This window comes from Chelonia mydas, chromosome 8 (assembly GCF_015237465.2).
Source record: "Chelonia mydas isolate rCheMyd1 chromosome 8, rCheMyd1.pri.v2, whole genome shotgun sequence".
Taxonomy (NCBI): domain Eukaryota; kingdom Metazoa; phylum Chordata; order Testudines; family Cheloniidae; genus Chelonia; species Chelonia mydas.
In genome coordinates, this window is record NC_057854.1 from 33947665 (window position 1) to 33965397 (window position 17733).

Consider the following 17733-nt stretch of genomic DNA (forward strand, 5'->3'; position numbering starts at 1 on the left):
CCATTTGTATTTAGTTATTTTCTAAAGAAAGTTGTTTTCATTGGTTCATATAACCATGAAAACATGTTCATTTACAACTAAATACAGCCTTTATGGTAGACTTGGTACATCTTTTTGCTATCTAGGAGGGTATACTAGAACTATATACTTTTATTTAAGCAGATATGTAGCTTAATATTTTCAGATACTTAATTGCACATTTTAGTATTGCTTATTTACTAGATAACTTTTTTTATTATGATTTGTGTTCTGCGTCAGCATGGTACTGGAATTTAAACAAACACATAAGATAGCATATAAAACTTTTATTAAACAAAACAACCTTAAATGTTTTGGGTAGTAAACTTCTCTAATCAAAACATTATTTCATATTTACAACTAAATGATTTATTAAAGGAAAAGAAGGGTTAACTGTAGTCAGTGAATTAAACTGATTATTTCAGTTCAGTTTGGGTAAATTTTCAAATATGCCTAAGGGTATGTCTTTCACTACCTGCCGGTTCGCTGGGCAGCGATCGATCCAGCAGGGATCAATTTATCATGTCTAGTCTAGACGTGATAAATCGATCCCCAAGCACTCTCCCGTCGACTCCTGTACTCCAATGGCGCAAGAGACGTAGGCAGAGTCGACGGGGGAGCGGCAGCAGTCAACTCACCGCGGTGGAGACACCGCAGTAAGTCGATCTAAGTACGTCAGTTGCGTAACTTAGTAACTAAGTTGCTTAACTTAGATCGATTTCTTCTCTTCTTCTCTCCTCCCTCCACCTCCCCCACACACACTGTAGACCAGGGCTAAGTGAAAGTGACTGGATCTTAAGTTCCTGCTTGCCTAAGTCTCTTGAAAATGAGAACAGTCTCCAAAGTTATTTAACCTGTCCTTCAGACTTTTAAAACTAATAGATCTCGTCCCCTCGTGCCATGTATTTTATTCATAGTCTGTAAGGGAGAGACCAGTTTTCCTGCTTTTTCAACTTCCAGTTGATTTCTCAACTTCAAGTGAATTAGAATATTTTCTTCATTTGCACTTTCTGTGGCTGCAGAAGAGGCTACTGCTGTCAAAAGCTGGCCTAGCACTTCAACAGACACTGTTCCAGGTGCTTAGCTAGTGACTTCCACCAGTACAGTGGAGTGACTTTCTCAAAAACAGCAGCAGCAAACGTACTGCTTGAATGCTTCACCTCCAGCCTTGAAATTTATTTTGGTTGGCATGATTGATGGGTGATCTTTATATGCACATCATAGCAGCATCATTTTATTCAGCATTTAGGCATCTACCCTGGTATGTTGGGTTGAGAATATTGGCAAGAAAATGAAGTGGAGTAAGGTTGTTGACCAATCTACTTTACTGCCTGCAATTTAACTTCATTGACTATTTCTTCAGCATCTCCTTGAAATTTTCCAAGTTTCAACAGCATCAGCAATACAGCAGCAGTTTTTCTGCAGTTTGTCCTAGGCTGTGGAATTAGTATATTTCAGTATAATGAGTATATCTTCTACATTTCTCTTTAGCCTGATGTTGTCTCTTTTTTTTATCATTTTACTAGCATAGTAAGGCCTAGGTAGTCCATAAGAATAGTGCAAAATTTATTAACGAGTTGATCCAGATTGTTCAGACAAGTCCCACGTCATCTTGAAAGACATTGCCTTCTGAGAAGCATTCTTCATAATGTTGTTTCATTCTGACAGCCAGGGCTTGCATCTTTGTTTGCACAGTTTGTTTGGCCACATGTTCCTTTTTTTACACAGAGGTAGAGGAATTTCTTGAAAATATTTCCAAATAGGGTCTCTTTTATGACCTGCAGCCATGACAGTTTTTTCTCCAGTTCCCTGGTGTTGAAATCAACACTAGAGTCTGCACTCTGAAGAATGTTTTCCCTTCTTCTCAGTGTCCTGCTTTGACACCAGTGTTTCTCCTTTCTGGTTGCATGCTCTGCTTCTTCTCCCTTGTTCCTTAACTCTCCCACCACCCCTATCCTCAGAAAAACAAAATAGCAGTCCAAGATTTTTGCTCATGTAACCCACATGCCTTTTGTACTGCAGTATCTTGTTTGTTTAGAGATAGAGGGAGGCCGATGAGAAGTTAATGGATTTCTGTTTGTATCTCTGTGTACGAACGTACACACACACACACACCCCTACCCACCTCCAGGCCATTTACTTGAAGTGTCCAGAAATATTCATAACCTGAGAACTGAGCCAATCAGAGCTCAGCAGGGAGAAGCTATAAAATACAAGTGTGAGACCACCCAGGTGGGCTCAGTGGATAATTCTGATGAGATATATGATGGTGTCTCCTCGAGTCAGAGGCTGGGTCCCAACACCTGTGATGACTTTGCCAATCTGTTGCAGCCAGTAGCACAGCCCTTTGGTCCCTCCCCCAGGATCAAGCCCTTAACACACACATGACCTATCGGGTCGTATTTATAAAGCTTGGCCTCCAAAGTTCGATGTTTTCCTCGGTTCGTTCTTTATGTAGAAGAGCAGACTTTAACTCAGAGATCTTTTAATAGAGGCTTATGGATTTATTATAATCTTTTGAAACATTTAGATAAGTTTAGGTCAGATTTCATTTTAAACAGGTTTATTTTCATAATGAAAAACTTAAAATAAAATCTGATTTTAATTTTAAAAAACATTGATTTTTTTATCCACCCTGATAGCTTGTCATTAAAACTATTGTATTTCACACAAAAAGATAATCTGTCCTCATTCACACAACTGTCCTTTGTGAAAAGGGAAGAGAAAATACTGTCTTACACCTTAAAATTCTTTGAAGGAGTCTAGCAATATTATTAAACAGACATGATTACAGTTCTTGAAAAATCAACCCAGCAGCTTTCCAGGTAACCCTTATTCTGTAATGTTGGTAGATAATCATATAGTCATAAACTTTTGGTTCAAGATGAGGAGAAATGGGCCTATTAAAGGTTATCTGTATGTGCATCACTTAGATTGATTATTAGTGACACTATTCAAAAAAGTCCTTTTTACAAATAACTGAATAAGGAAATATGGAAAATCACTTTATTTCAGGCTATCATGGCTCAACTCCCTCAAGAGCAAAAAGCTAAAATTGCTGAGCAAGTAGCAAGCTTCCAGGAAGAGAAGAGTAAATTGGATGCTGAAGTATCAAAATGGGATGACAGCGGTAATGATATTATTGTATTGGCAAAACAAATGTGTATGATTATGATGGAAATGACAGACTTCACCAGGTGAGTCTCTTTCACGTACTTAAACTTGTACAGGTGCTAACTTTCTCAGATGTTCATCTTCTCTCAGTAAAATTCCCTGGCCAATATAACCCTATTTTTCTAGGTGCAAATATTTGAAATTCCTGCATTTTTACAATTTTAGCTTTGAAGTAACAGTATTGTCCGTGTGTTTTTAATTTAAAAACTACACATCAGTACACTTACTGATGTGTAGTTTTCAAAACTTACAAATTGTCATAAATTGACCAGATAATAAATTGGTTTGTCTGTTCACGAATCTGGACTAGGGTTGTTTTCCTGAACATGTTTAAACTTGTCTTGTGGTTTGAAATTTAACAGTAAAGGTTTTATTTAAGCTGATAAGGTTTTTCTCAGGCATTGATTCCATCAAAACATAGTCACAGAACATATGTAACTTCTGAAGTATTACCATGTATATTGCTTGAAACAATTGGTATAAATAGCCTAAAAAGCAGGTTTTTTTCACAAAACATGGGCCCTTTATAGACTTGACAAAGATGATTTGTGAACTCATTGAGGAAACTTAACTTACAAATGAGAGAGCTGTTGATACGCTATAGCATGTGTGATAACTTTCCTGTGAGCTGCTTATTTTTATTATGCGAGTCCACCTTACCCATGTGAATACAGTGCAGTTAGGGAGTCTGAAAAACGGAATATATGAGAGAAGCAACATGCTTGTTTTTGGTGCCAAAAAGTAGAATCTGCTTTGTTTTGCAGAGGTAAAGGACCACTAAAAAATACATCAGATGTGATTAGTGCTGCCAAGAAAATTGCAGAGGCTGGGTCAAGGATGGACAAGCTAGGACGGGCTATTGCTGACCATGTAAGTAGTCCTTCATCTTCATAAGCCTCCATCACAACTGAGTAATTGTTCTGTGTGGATCCTTGAGAACATTTGGTTTTGGCGGCTTAAGTACTTACCTAGTTTTCTACAATCCCTTCCTGAATACAGCTCTTCTGACCTTGTTTCTCCCAACTGCTTTGCTACCCCATCAACATAAACCCCTGAACGCATACAGCAAAAATACTTTTAACAGCTCATTGTTTTAAATTAAGCACCTAGTTTCTTTATATTAGCTGAAAAGAATAGAATTTTTTTGTCATACTCGAGATATCCCCGAGTGCTTCGCAAAGCAACAATGTGACTCTCTAGGCAACATAGTAAAGATCATTATGCTCCCAGCAATAGATCAGGCACAGCCTTGATTTTAATCTTCCTGTTTCTGCAGAGGTGTTGGAGAGTAGAGTTATCAGTGAGTTATATTTGAAATGCTCCACAGGATCTCTATCTTCTATATGGATATACGGGAGAGATGGGCAGAATAGGTTTATTATTCGTGTTTTATCCAAAGAGGACCACCATTCCCACTAATATTGCACTACAGTGTCAGCAGGGTAGGCAGCTGTTTCCTTATTCTGTACTTGAACTCTCCTGCTTAAAGCCCATTGGCAAGAGGACTATCAATGGAGCTTTGCTTTGTCACAGAAATGTTAACAGGGTTTAGCTTGATCAGTCATGTAATGAACCAAGTGCTCATGTCATCCCACAAGGTATTCATACCACAGTGACAATCACAATAAAACAAAAATCTTGTTTTATCAAAAATGTTATCAAATAAGCACAGACATCTAACTAAGGCTAAAGAAATCTGTGGTGTTCATGATAGTCAGTGCTCCTGAGAGGCCCTGAAATACAAATAGCTTAGGTTTGAGGTTTGTCATTAACCAAGCTTTACTTTTGCACAGAGCTAAAGTAGTTTTTTTAGTCTCTCTCTCGCTCTCTCTCTCTGAATACAAATTCACAGCATGTGATTCAAAAATGAGACAAATGTTTTTATTTAAACAGGAATTAACTCTTAAAAACAATGCAGATGTTTTATTTGTTTCATCCAGCTTCCAGAGACAGTCATTGTGACTAATATAAATGTATTAGTTTTACTGAATGTTTAATATTAATAAACTGCCAGCAGCTCAATGGGATAGTATGGAAAGGCTGCTTCAAATGGTCCCTCCCCCCCACTTGTCAGCAGTGAGTGAAGATATGGCGTTAAGGTGAAGAATGGGGAGATGCCACCTCCTCAGACAAGGAGGGCAAGATTTCAGAATTAGTTTGCTTTCTGAAATCACAGTGAACTCTGTTAGCTGAAGTCTTCTGTTGTTACAAATTAAACTAGTGTTCCACACACACACTGCAGATGATGAAAAGGCCATGATGTGCTCTCACAACAAATAGACAATAAAACTCTTTAAATGCATATTTTGGATTACTTTGATTGGAAAAGTCATTTTTTAAAAAAATTAACAGGTATCGTGAGGAGATGGGGAGACAAGCAGGAGGTGAATGTTAGTCATATTGGCAAGACTATAACTATTTTCAAACCCTATATTCTTCTAAAGCTTTCAGTTTATATGTTTCATTGAGTCTGCTTGCATACTCATAGGTCTTGGCTACACTTGCAGCAGCATGTAGGGCATATGTAACTACATATGGCAGGGAGAGGCTCGGACAGGAGGGAAAGGCTTCAGCAGCGGGGACACTCTGTTCTTGTCACCTAGGCCATGCCTCTCAGTCTACGCTGCTCTTTATACCTGTGGTAGCTGTGTGTGTAGTGGCTGTGCTCTGCACGTCACCATAAAGTGTGGATGTACCTATAGAAATCGGTTCAGTAATCTGTTAATGTAGAACTATTTGACAATTACAGAAGACTTGCAATACAGCTATTCCAATGGAGTGTTAATGCCTTCATATGCCAAGGGCAGGAACTGAACTAAGGGGTGCACTGTCATGTTGTGTTAACCACATGGCACTAGGTGAATCGTGACCCTCATGTTAGTGTGTCAGAAAATCCTAACTCTTGCTCTCAGATAGTTTTATAGCTTTTATGGCCTCAAAGGAAATGTGCTATTATCAAAGATATTTCAAGTCAGCTGAAAAGTGTCTAGCTTCAGATTTTCGCAAAGGTGTTTCATCTTTCACTCAAAATATCAGGATTTTTTTGAATGGGGGGAATATCAGTAAGATGCAAATACCTCAAGAAATTGAAATGATTGCAGCACAATGGAGGTTCTCATAAAATTCATTCTCCTGTCTCTACGAGAACACTTACAAATCACTCTGACAATATTTCTGTTGCTTCCAATCTTTGATAGTTGTAGGAGGTACATCAATTGCCAATTTGTGAAATCACAGTGAACCAGTAGGGAAAGCTTATGCATTTCCCCAGCTTTCCAATAAAGTAATAGCAGTCTCTCCTAGCGCCCTTACATTAGGCAAGATTTTGATTATGCCTAATGCTAACACAATGTAAGGCTGCTTTTGGAAAACTGTATTCTGATGTAGGATTAGTGCTTTCTCATTTGGCTGCTGCTGCTGTGTGTTGCCAAAATGATTATCCAGTAGCAATAAACATTTTTCCTCCACTAAATGTCCTCTTACAGGTTTTGTAACTGCTCCATGATGCAAAACTCATGTATTATGCATGTAGTGGAATTTGCTCTCTGGGTCACTGGCACAATGTCAAGGTTTAACCCACAAAAATTACAATGTTCAGATTCTAAAATGGGGGTATCATGCTGGAAAGGAAAAAGGTTCAAGTTGGCAGGCAGAGCCAATCAGTTGCTTTCTGTTAGTAAGCAAATTCCAATGGAGTGGCCTTGTTTTCTTTAAGAAAGTTTTGTTCCATTTCTTAAGAGGTCTTGTAAAAATGTGCACATTTTTAATGCATGGTGGTTTTGTCAGGTCTGTATGATTAACAATCTGAGGTTTTCAGTTTTAACAGCCAAATCTTGTTGAACTTTTCTAAGTGCCTCAGCAAGTTTTCCAGTTTTGAGCTATTGGAGGCCAACTGATGAATGTGAATGACATTGACTTCCTCTAACAGTCACAGAGATGGGTACCTCACTGATGGGAGCCATACCACAGCAGATTAATGCTCCATCTAGTCAGATAGGACACTGGACAATGGCCAATACAAGATCTTTTTGAGGGAGCTGCAAAAAATGTCATGGGAGTTAAGAATAACTTGCTCATAGTGGCCATTTCTTCCTGCCCCCCCAATCAGTTAATGACTGATTTATCCCCTGAAATGTTACTTAATTTTCTTTCTTTCACAAGTTAATTGGCTGATAAAGAAGTGTTTATTTTTTAGCGGTTTTAAATTTGCCTTTTAGTTTAATTAAAATCCTTGTTGCCATAACATGAAGGGGCAGTGATACATTGGGTGCTCCTATTTAATCTTCTTGATACCATTCCTTATCTTGTATACCTTCATCATCATGTTCACTTTCATTCATCGTACTCTGTGAACTAAACAATCTTGGAACAAACCTCCCATCCCCACCCCCATGTCTGCAATCAGCTTTTAGTAGTAGTGTGACTGGAACTGAACACAGGTTTCCAGGTGATGATGTTCTATTGTGTTATTCCACCATACAAACCCATAATACATTATTTTCTATCCCATTCCTTATGCAGCTGAACAATATTTTCTTTCTTTACAATTGCTGAACATGCAGCAGCTCTCATTCATTGAGCTATCTATAGTGAGGCCAATGTCTGTTTCCTTAATTTGGAACTCAATAAAATGCCTAAGTAGTTCAAATTATTCCTTCCAATATGCGATGTTTTGTAGTTGTGGGGCAGGTGAATGCCAGAAACAGAACCTGATTCTTTTATGTATCTCTGTCAGGGACTTTGTATGTGCCACTGGCCAATGGCTTAAACCAACCTGTTCACACAACTGAAGTCAGTGTAACCTTTGGTTACTCAGCAAGGCAGTGTAATCTGAAGGAATGTTAAGTGGTAGGAGTCAGGAGGTCCTGATTTCTAGTCTAGGCTCAAACACTGATTCAGTATGAGGCTGGGCAAGTCATTTGGTCTTCTTCTGTTTCTCCATCTGTTGTCAGTTGTTGGCTACGTTCGTTCTCTCTGCATGCTGCACCGGCTCTGGCCAGATAGCCCATACAGCAGACTTTGATCGAATTGCCCAGGAAGACCACAGACTCCGTTCAGTCGCAAAGGCACTTGGCCAGGTTTATTGCCAACAAAGCAGGGTATTAGTGCCCTATATGTGCTACAGGTACACTTAATACATATATTCCCATCACAATGAACTTGGCTGAGTGAGTGACGGGACTTTCCACTCCCCCCTAGCCAGAGAGAGACACCCACTCGGTGACCCCTCTTTTATACACTGTTACAAACAAGTTTATGTATTGCCCTTCTGGTGTGGTTAGTTACCGCCCTTTACTTTGTACATGTTGGTTCAATCAAAACATCTCTAGCTGTTACCCTGTCATCCTGACCTTACCCTTCGGAAGGGTCAGCGTGTCCTGTATCATGTTCGGGGAGTTAGTTTACACCATAACCTTGTATTGGAGTGTTCTGGCACGATCCTTCTGGAATGTATTTATGTGAATACATAGTGCTTAGGAGTGCTTGTGTTTTTGAAATGCCAGCCCTGTTCATGTATCGGATAGTGAACCTGCAAGCAGGCATCTGCCTTGTAACAGGGCTTACTCTTGCTAACTTTGCTTAATATCAGCCGGGCCTGACTTTTGGTCACTTTAATTCAGGCTCCGGACATCATACCAGGCCCCATGCTTCAAGCTCTCTTTCTACTACAAGTGTGTAGCTGCCTATCTTTCAGGAAGTGGAGGATTAATTGTCTGTACAGTGCTTTATATGTTGAGTGCTATAAAAATGCTAAATGCTCTGGAAGATGCAGGTCTCTGGGTGACTGCAGCCAAACTTGAGTCACTTAGCACGCAGAACTAGTGGAGACACCTGTTGATGTTGGGCTTAATCTCTCTTGGCCTCATTATGTAGACCATTTTAATTTTGGCATTTGATAACTCTTGAGTGCTCAACCCTGCAACGTTAACGTCCTTTCAGTGTCTGTAATTGATAAATATGCTAAACTCCAGTATTGGTACTGAACTTTGTGACCCTTTCCTGCTAACCTTTTGCCATGGTGAAAACTGACCATTTATTCTTTTTGTTATGTGTCCCTTTATCTAGTTGCTAACATGAAAGGATGTTAATTCTCACCCTGTGACATGGTTTTCTTACCAGCCTCTCTTGAGGGACTTTGTCAAAAGCTTTTTGAAATTCCAGATTGTCAGCCAGTTCTCCTTTATCCACTATTTTGTTGACATACACAAAGAACTTTAATAGGTTAGAGAGAGACACTTTTCTTTGCAGAAGCCATGCCAGTTAGCCGTGCTACTGACATTTTTAAAGATAACTACAATACATGCTAAACTCCAGTCTTCCTATACGCTATGTGATTGTGTATATATCCTCTTCATCTCAAATGTACAGAGCATATTGTGGACTGTGGCTGCCACTCAGATGGGCTCCTCTGTTTTTCATATGGGAATGAGGCTGAGAAACACCAGAGCACTTGAATGAGGAGTACTTGTGGCACCTTAGAGACTAATAAATTTATTTGAGCATACGCTTTTGTGGACTAAAATCCACTTCATCTGATGCCTGCAGTGGAAAATACAGTAGGAAGATATATATGTACACCGAGAACATGAAAAAATATGTGGACAGAGTTGGCAACCGGCTTTGTTGCAAGGATAGGTTCCTGGGTTAGTGTTTTTGTTGTGTGGTGTGTGGTTGCTGGTGAGTGTTTGTTTCAGGTTGGGGGGCTGACTGTAAATAAGGACTGGTCTGTCTCCCAAGATCTGTGAGAGTGAGGGATCGTCTTTCAGGATAAGGTTGTAGATCCTTGGTGATGCGCTGGAGAGGTTTTAGTTGGGGGCTGAAAGTGACGGCTAGTGGCTTTCTGTTACTTTCTTTGTTGGGCCTGTCCTGTAGTAGGTAACTTCTGGGTACTCTTCTGGCTCTGTCAGTCTGTTTCTTCACTTCAGCAGGTGGGTATTGTAGTTGTAAGATTGCTTGATAGAGATCTTGTAGGTGTTTGCCTCTGTCAGAGGGGTTGGAGCAAATGCGCTTGTATCTTAGATGTACCTATCCTTGCAGCCCTTTGCCAACTCTGTCCACATATCTATTTAGGGGACACCGTCATAGGACCTAATCACATCAGCCACACTATCAGAGGCTCGTTCACCTGCACATCTACCAATGTGATTATGCCATCATGAGCCAGCAATGCCCCTCTGCCGTGTACATTGGCCAAACTGGACAGTCTCTACGTAAAAGAATAAGTGGACACAAATCAGATGTCAAGAATTGTAACATTCAAAAACCAGTCGGAGAACACTTCAACCTCCCTGGTCACTTGATTACAGACCTAAAATGGCACTACTACAACAAAAAAAACTTCAGCAGTTTCTCGTTGGAATTTGTTTTTGAATTGGAATTAATTTGCAAACTGGACACCATTAAATTAGGCTTGAATAAAGACTGGGAGTGGATGGGTCATTAGACAAAGTAAAACTATTTCCCTATGCTTATTTTTCCCCCACTGTTACTCATACCTTCTTGTCAACTGTTGGAAATGGGCCATCCTGATTATCGCTACAAAAGGGTTTTTTTGTTTTTTCTCCTGCTGCTAATAGCTCACCTTAACTGATCACTCTCATTATAGTGGGTATGGCAACACCCATTTTTTCATGTGTTCTGTGTGTGTGTGTGCGTACGTACGTACCTACTGTATTTTCCACTGCATACATCCGATGAAGTGGGTTTTAGCCCATGAAAGCTTATGATCAATTACATTTGTTAGTATCTAAGGTGCCACAAGTACTCCTCGTTCTTTTTGCTGACACAGACTAACACGGCTGCTACTCTGAAACCTGTCACCAGAGCACTTGACTCTTTAAGGTCATTCAACATATTTCCACCTTGTTCTATCAGGGGAGCATGTTCTCCTTCCACAATGCACCACAAGGGCTGAACAAATGGGCTTCTCTATTGCGGTACTGTGCCCAGTAGTCAGTTTATTACATAGCTAAAAAATTTATGTGTGTGTGATTTAATGCAATAGCATTTGCTGAAGCACTTTCACGCCTTGTCAGGAATCGAGTTACCACATTGATAAGAGGTTTGAGGTAGTCAGGACCACGTATCTGTTCTTTTGGAGATATTACGTAAGAGGAATTACAGGGGTCGTTATTCACTAGTGCAAGCATTTCATTTAAAATGGAAGATCAGCGTCCGAGGCACTATTCTTGATTAAGAGTTGCAAGTAGGATTTACAAGTGCTAACTTGAGATCCTAGGATGCAAAGTGCTGTATTGGTGCTTTACAAATGCATCTTCAGTATCTATGTGGTGTGCAAATACTATACCTATTAGCAAAACAGGTGTAGAAAGGCTAGGAAATTTTTCCAAGATCACACAACAAGGCTAGTGAAAGAGCAGATGAGAACATGAAAGTCCTGTCTCCCAATGCCAACTTTTGAGAACACATTTTGATTGCACAGTGGATTTATCATCTCTTGCAAGTCAATGACTTCTCATCCTACAATCTCAACATTTAGCAGATACTAATGTTTAATGACTTCTAAATGCAATTTTGCTGCTAGTTAACTTAGGCTTAAATAAGGGGTTTGAACTCAAATGCAAGAAATTCTTCAAAATTATCATTTGCCTTACATTACTAGAAATATTGTGTGGCGTTAGTGGTATGTCAGAACTGTTGTACAGATATTACAAATGTGTACTCCATTTTTAATATGATCACTTATTACTGCAGTGTTTCTTTATTCACTTTTTTCATACCATTTGTCAGTGAAAGTAGATGGCTGGATGTCTATAAATCCATAAAATGAATGTATTCATCATGATAGATACATAGCTGAACAAGTTAAGCTTCTTTTTGATTGACCTGTGTCAGGGTAGTTAGCTTTAAAAATTAGTATTCTTGCTTTTCAAAATTCTGAAATAACAATTTTCTATTTTCAGTGCCCCGATTCTGCCTGCAAACAAGACCTTCTAGCCTATCTACAGCGTATTGCTTTATACTGCCATCAGTTGAACATCTGTAGCAAAGTTAAGGCAGAAGTTCAAAACCTTGGAGGAGAACTGGTGGTCTCTGGGGTATGTAAAATCTGATAGTTCCATTTCATGTTTTTCTTTCTAGGTTGAACAGTTTTCCCAGTTTAAGCTTTTGTGTTAAAGGCTTATAGACAAAGTGAAAGGCACATGAGTTTATGTCCAAACTTTAAACCCTTGCAAGTTTTATAACTGCCTCTACTTGAAGGCAGAATCAGCATCATAATAATCTTCGAACTACTTTTCAGCTTTCATTACTAGCCGATAACCCTCAGCAAGACATTTCACTATAAATTTGTAATGCTCTACCACTTTTTCCACAGGCTATTGATTTTACATACAGTGGGATTAAATCATCTTAATCAGCATAATTTTATGTATATTTCTTAATCTACCCCATGTTTTCATAGAAACTTTGAACAGGGTGGCCTTGTAATTATCTAGGGGTATTTATTTCAAAATAACTATGCCTGAAGTTAAACTTTTTTTAGTTGCTCCACTATTTGGTAACAGCTGAAAGCTGCTGTAAGGCCAACCTCATTCCTTACTCTGGACATCCAATTTAGTAAATGCATTCTTGTCTTCATTGTACTGCAGACTTTTTTTCCTCACTGAGAAGAATCTGCATGCTGTAGATTACATAGGAGGGAAACAGCTAAATTTATGAAATCTTTTGCCATGCTCCAACTTGTTTACTATAGTCACTTATGTTCTAATTGGGTGAAAGCAGCAATGGTGCTGGGGAGTTAATACAGGGTTTAGTCTATGGAGGGACAAAAGGGATTGGTAACTCAGTACTAACAGTTGAGTCATTAAAAGTAAATTTAAAATCTGATCTTTCCTAAGGTGTTTCATATACTAGAAACCTTTATACAGTTCCTTATTTTTGCAAGTATCTTGTACAGTTTCTCACTTTACTGCTTTTTGCACTGACAGGTGGCTGCTGGAAGGAATATAGGAATAGCTGCATAATAGCTGAGCAAAATGGGAAACAAAATGTAATAGAAACAGTTCTGGCAACAGAACATACTTTTACATAATGTTAGCACCTTTATGTCAGAGAGAGATTTCTCTGCCACCCTCTCACTACTGGCAGCAGGACATGCTCAGACTGCCAGAAGTGAGGAACTGAGCGATAAGATGCAGCAGAACATGTGTTGCTGTGTATCTGTGATGCATGGCTGTTATCTGTGGAGCTGAAGGCATTGTGGTGTCCAAATACTAGATATGTCATTATACAAAAATGTGCTCTAGGGTTTTACTGTGATTATAAAATTCCTTTTTAATTTTTCCATATCCTTCAGACATAAATTAGTTCATATTAGTAGGCTAGTATCTTTACTACAGTCTCCTTATCTTTATCTCTTTTCATTGAATAAGAACATGGCTAAATGTTCCCACACTTTTTGGCCTCTGCCAGATTACTGGATGAAAATCTGTGCTGTAAAAGATAGTCCACTGCCTCCCATTGAATCGGGCACTGTCTTTAAAAAATAAATATTAACAATTTGTACCCTGAACTAAAAATACACACACAATTCCAGAGCAAGAATTTGGCAAAGCATCACTGAGCAACTGGAATGAACTATGGCAAAGAGAATACAAGCAGAAAAATTCAGGAATTTAGTTGCTTCCCTCCCACATGTTTTGCATAATACAGATTTTCTTCACAGTGGGAAAAATTCTGTAAAGAGCAGTGAAGATAAAAATATATTTTTCCAAATTGATGGTTAGGTTAAGGACAGCAGGTTAGATTGATTGAATGGAGGGGAGCACACCAGGGCCCAGCACAGACTTGTCATTCAGATCTGGTCACTAGCTACCAAGTTGTGAGCTCCCTGAGGCAAGGGCTCTCTTAATCGGTTAAGCATCAAGCACACTGGAGCTATATAAATCATAGGGGGAGTCTGAAGTACTTATACCACTTCAGGATCACGCAGGCTGAAAACTGCTTCAGACCATTCTAGGACCTACAACAAGCAGTCTTTAGAAAAGCTGTAATTTTATTTTTTTTTTAAAGGACACAGACCCTGAGAACAGCAGGCCCTCTGAAAAAGAAATAGCCATTTTGCTGTTAGCAGCTCCCTGAAATAATCTACTCAGTGAATCTGCAGCTCGGGTTAGAATCCAAGTGCTGCAACGTGCTTCTTAAGCAGTTTATTATCCTAAAATGTCTTGAGTTCTAGGGAGGAAATACTTGATCTGGGCACTTGGAGTGCCCTTACATGTGCTTGATGTAGTTGGCCAGTCTATGCAGATGTGATGGATCACATTAGTCAATGGTTAGGTCTCTTTCAAAGCCAGGACACGGTCTTATTTTTTCAAGAGACTCCAAGAATTGCTTAGTGGCTGCACCAGTTTGCTGGCAAAGCAGCCAATATGCAGTTTGACTAGAATGAAAAGGAAGCACGCAGTGCAACTGCACAACCCCAAGACTGGCATGCCAACCAGTTCTTTAAAATGTAGTAATTTACCAAGAGGTAAAAATATCAGCTTAAGTGTAGTTGTGCAGTGAGCTTCCAAAAGGCAACAAGTGGTATGATACCTGCTTAATACCCAGGCTTTCAGTTAGAACAGAAATTTTAATAAAATCAACGGTCACTAAAGATCAGCAATGTAGTCTACAGCCTGTTCTGAGTGTCCCAATCAATCTGACTGTTAGTTTGCCCAGGGGGTTATACATGTGAACTCTCAAGTGTATGTAGCTATTCCTTTTGTTATACATATGGGCACTCGTGGCAATAAAGTAGACTTAAAATATATTGTTTTAAAATGGCAGTGAGTTATAATAGGTCAGACGCATAAGCTGCATAGTGTTGGGCTCAAAGTAGACTCCTAGAATTGGAGAGGATAAGCCATTATTTCAGCAAGACTGTGTGGTATTGGTCTGTCTTGGTGCACACAGCCTTCATGTCCTAGATCTTGCTCAGACATTTGTCCAGCTTCTTCCCCTAGTTCAGCTCTCATCTGCCCCAGTGTCTTTCTCCATTGCATTTTTGCATGATCTTCCTTCTGCACCTCCTTGCCATAAATACAGTTCCTTCAGACTTCCCCTTCCTTTCAACTTCTCTTTAAAAAGGACCTTGGCATGAGCAACAGAGAAGCTGAGTTCCATTCCTCTCCTTAAGTTCCCCTTTTTTTCCATAATAAAAATTGCTAAGTAAATAAACTACATTTGGGTGCCCAGATTACAGCCCAAAGGCAGCCTCTATCTATTACCATTAATATGAAGATACATCCAGCAGAAACTTGAGATCCTAGCATGTAATCCTTCATGCCATACCTGTCTGAACTGCAGCAGTGCTTGCAGGCATCTCGTGTCTCTGTAAACCACACCCCCATATGAAAAGAGGACAGCCAACATAATCTGCTCAATTTTGTGCAAATTGGGTGTGGCCCTCTACTCCACTGGTTCATCTCCTACGCTGGTAATTTGGCAGGAGCTAAAATTTGGTCTCCCAGAGTATAATTTTACCCTTCATCTTTTCCTTACTCTAAAGAACTTTGTTTTCTCTAATGCAGCTTTCCTCTCTTTAATCTTTCTTGCATGGACTTCATCACTGGCTGAAACTGCATAATAGTACCTTCCTTTTAATATGATTTAATATGCCATTGTGACTTAAATATTTATCAGTCAGCGATTAAGATATCCTCATAGGTATAATACACTTAATTGAAGTGGAAGCTGCTGTGATAGGGCAGCCACAAGACTGACAGCAGGCAGCCACAAGACTGACAGCAAACAGCCAAGTACAAATATTTTAAATAGTCATAAATATGGAAAAGGCACCACTGAGAGCACAGAAATACTGCTCATTTGTCTGATGGCATGAGTCAGTTTCTCATCACCAAGAGTCAGAAAACATAGCATCATTTTTGGAAATCCTTCTGAGGGTGCCTTTAATAAGAAGATGAATTACCTTAAAATATTCTAAGAATTCTAGAAACCTCTTGCATTTGCTTAGTTCTTGCAGTGCGTAGCGAGTCATGGGCATTGCCAAACACAGATGATGATTATGATATCTATTGTAGGTGGACAGTGCTATGTCTCTGATCCAGGCTGCAAAGAACCTGATGAATGCAGTGGTGCAAACTGTGAAGGCTTCCTATGTGGCATCTACTAAATATCAAAAGTCCCAAGGAATGGCTTCCCTGAACCTTCCTGCTGTGTCTTGGAAAATGAAGGCTCCAGAGAAGAAACCTCTGGTCAAGAGAGAGAAACAGGATGAAACTCAAACCAAAATCAAAAGAGCATCCCAGAAGAAGCATGTTAATCCTGTGCAGGCTCTCAGCGAGTTCAAGGCAATGGAGAGTATTTAAAGAGAAGTTTTTCCACTACTGCTACTTCCAGAACTTTACTTTTAATATTCTAAGGATTTCAAAAGTTTACTATTCATTAAAATGTATTTACTTAATATAATTTGGATAACTTTGTTTAGATTACATGGGGAAATACTCCAAATTTATAAATTCAATCAATACAACCTCAGTCTGCAAATGTTTTAATATTAGGTTGCTTTTAGACTTCAGGGGCATATTTCTAGGTGACAATTATTTTGTATAACTGTGCTAAACGAAAATATATCCTATAACCAAAGAATCTTACAGTAACACTAATCATTAACCTTAATAGTTGGATCATGTTATGCCTTTCAGTGACTGCAGTTTTACATTGTGATCAAGAGGAAAACATCACTCAAAAGAGAGAATTAAATTACTGATGGGTGCATTCATGTGTTCACATATGGTGTGTGTAGGGGATAAACTTTGTGTGTTAGAGTATGAGGATAGCAGGTGCTAGCTGTGCTTCTTATACAATAAGGCAGCAGTGGAAAAACATCTGGGAAAGTAATACACTGTTGCACACTTTTCTGACCTTTTGATTTTTGGGTTTGATTTTTCTTTTTTCATTTGGAATAGAACTTTTTGTTGCATTTGTTTAAAATTGCTGTTTTCCAAGATACTACTTGAGCTGTGGGTATTAGAGCTATTTGACAGAAAATGGTGAGTCATGCCCATTAGAGCATCTTGAGGGTAAAGTATTTTCTGGTTACTTTGCAATAGGCCTTTTGTTAAGGGTTTTTCATGTATGTCTCTCCAGGAGGAGAACCCATAAGAAATTCAGTAAAACATATAATGCATCATGGAGGAAACTGATTACTTTTTTTATGACACAAAATGAGAATTTTAATGCTTGGTTACAAATTACTAATGTACTTTGCCGCAGGACACTAATAAAGTTGCTTTATCAGCTGGTGTGTTGTCGTGCTGTAAATTTAGCATTTTCCCCCCAGCATTCAAATGCAAATTCATCATTGTACTCATTTCTGATAATTGCTATGCATCCTGCCTTAGGCTTGCAAAGAAATCCAGCAATAGTGTTTATTCAGGCTACAGTTTAGATTTTACATTATTTGTGATAACTTTAGCTACAAGGTATAATTTTGCTGTCTTATTTACATTTTATGAATTTGTTTAAAAAAAAAAAAAAAAGTTAGTGCATTGTAGAGGTCAAAGTTTGCTTTGC

At 39.0% G+C, this 17733-nt stretch overlaps 1 protein-coding gene across 3 annotated transcripts in view; it reads left to right on the top strand.

The window, feature by feature from the left end:
• Positions 1–17462, top strand: part of CTNNA1 (catenin alpha 1) — a 194368-nt gene extending 176906 nt beyond the window's left edge. For all 3 annotated transcript variants that reach the window (XM_037906042.2, XM_043552628.1, XM_043552629.1), the window contains 4 exons: positions 3034–3215; positions 3957–4062; positions 12117–12251; positions 16239–17462. In XM_037906042.2, coding sequence (XP_037761970.1) covers positions 3034–3215; positions 3957–4062; positions 12117–12251; positions 16239–16526 — 711 coding nt within the window. In that variant the 3' untranslated portion in view covers positions 16527–17462. The remainder of the gene's footprint in view (positions 1–3033; positions 3216–3956; positions 4063–12116; positions 12252–16238) is intronic.
• Positions 17463–17733: the final 271 nt, after the last annotated feature.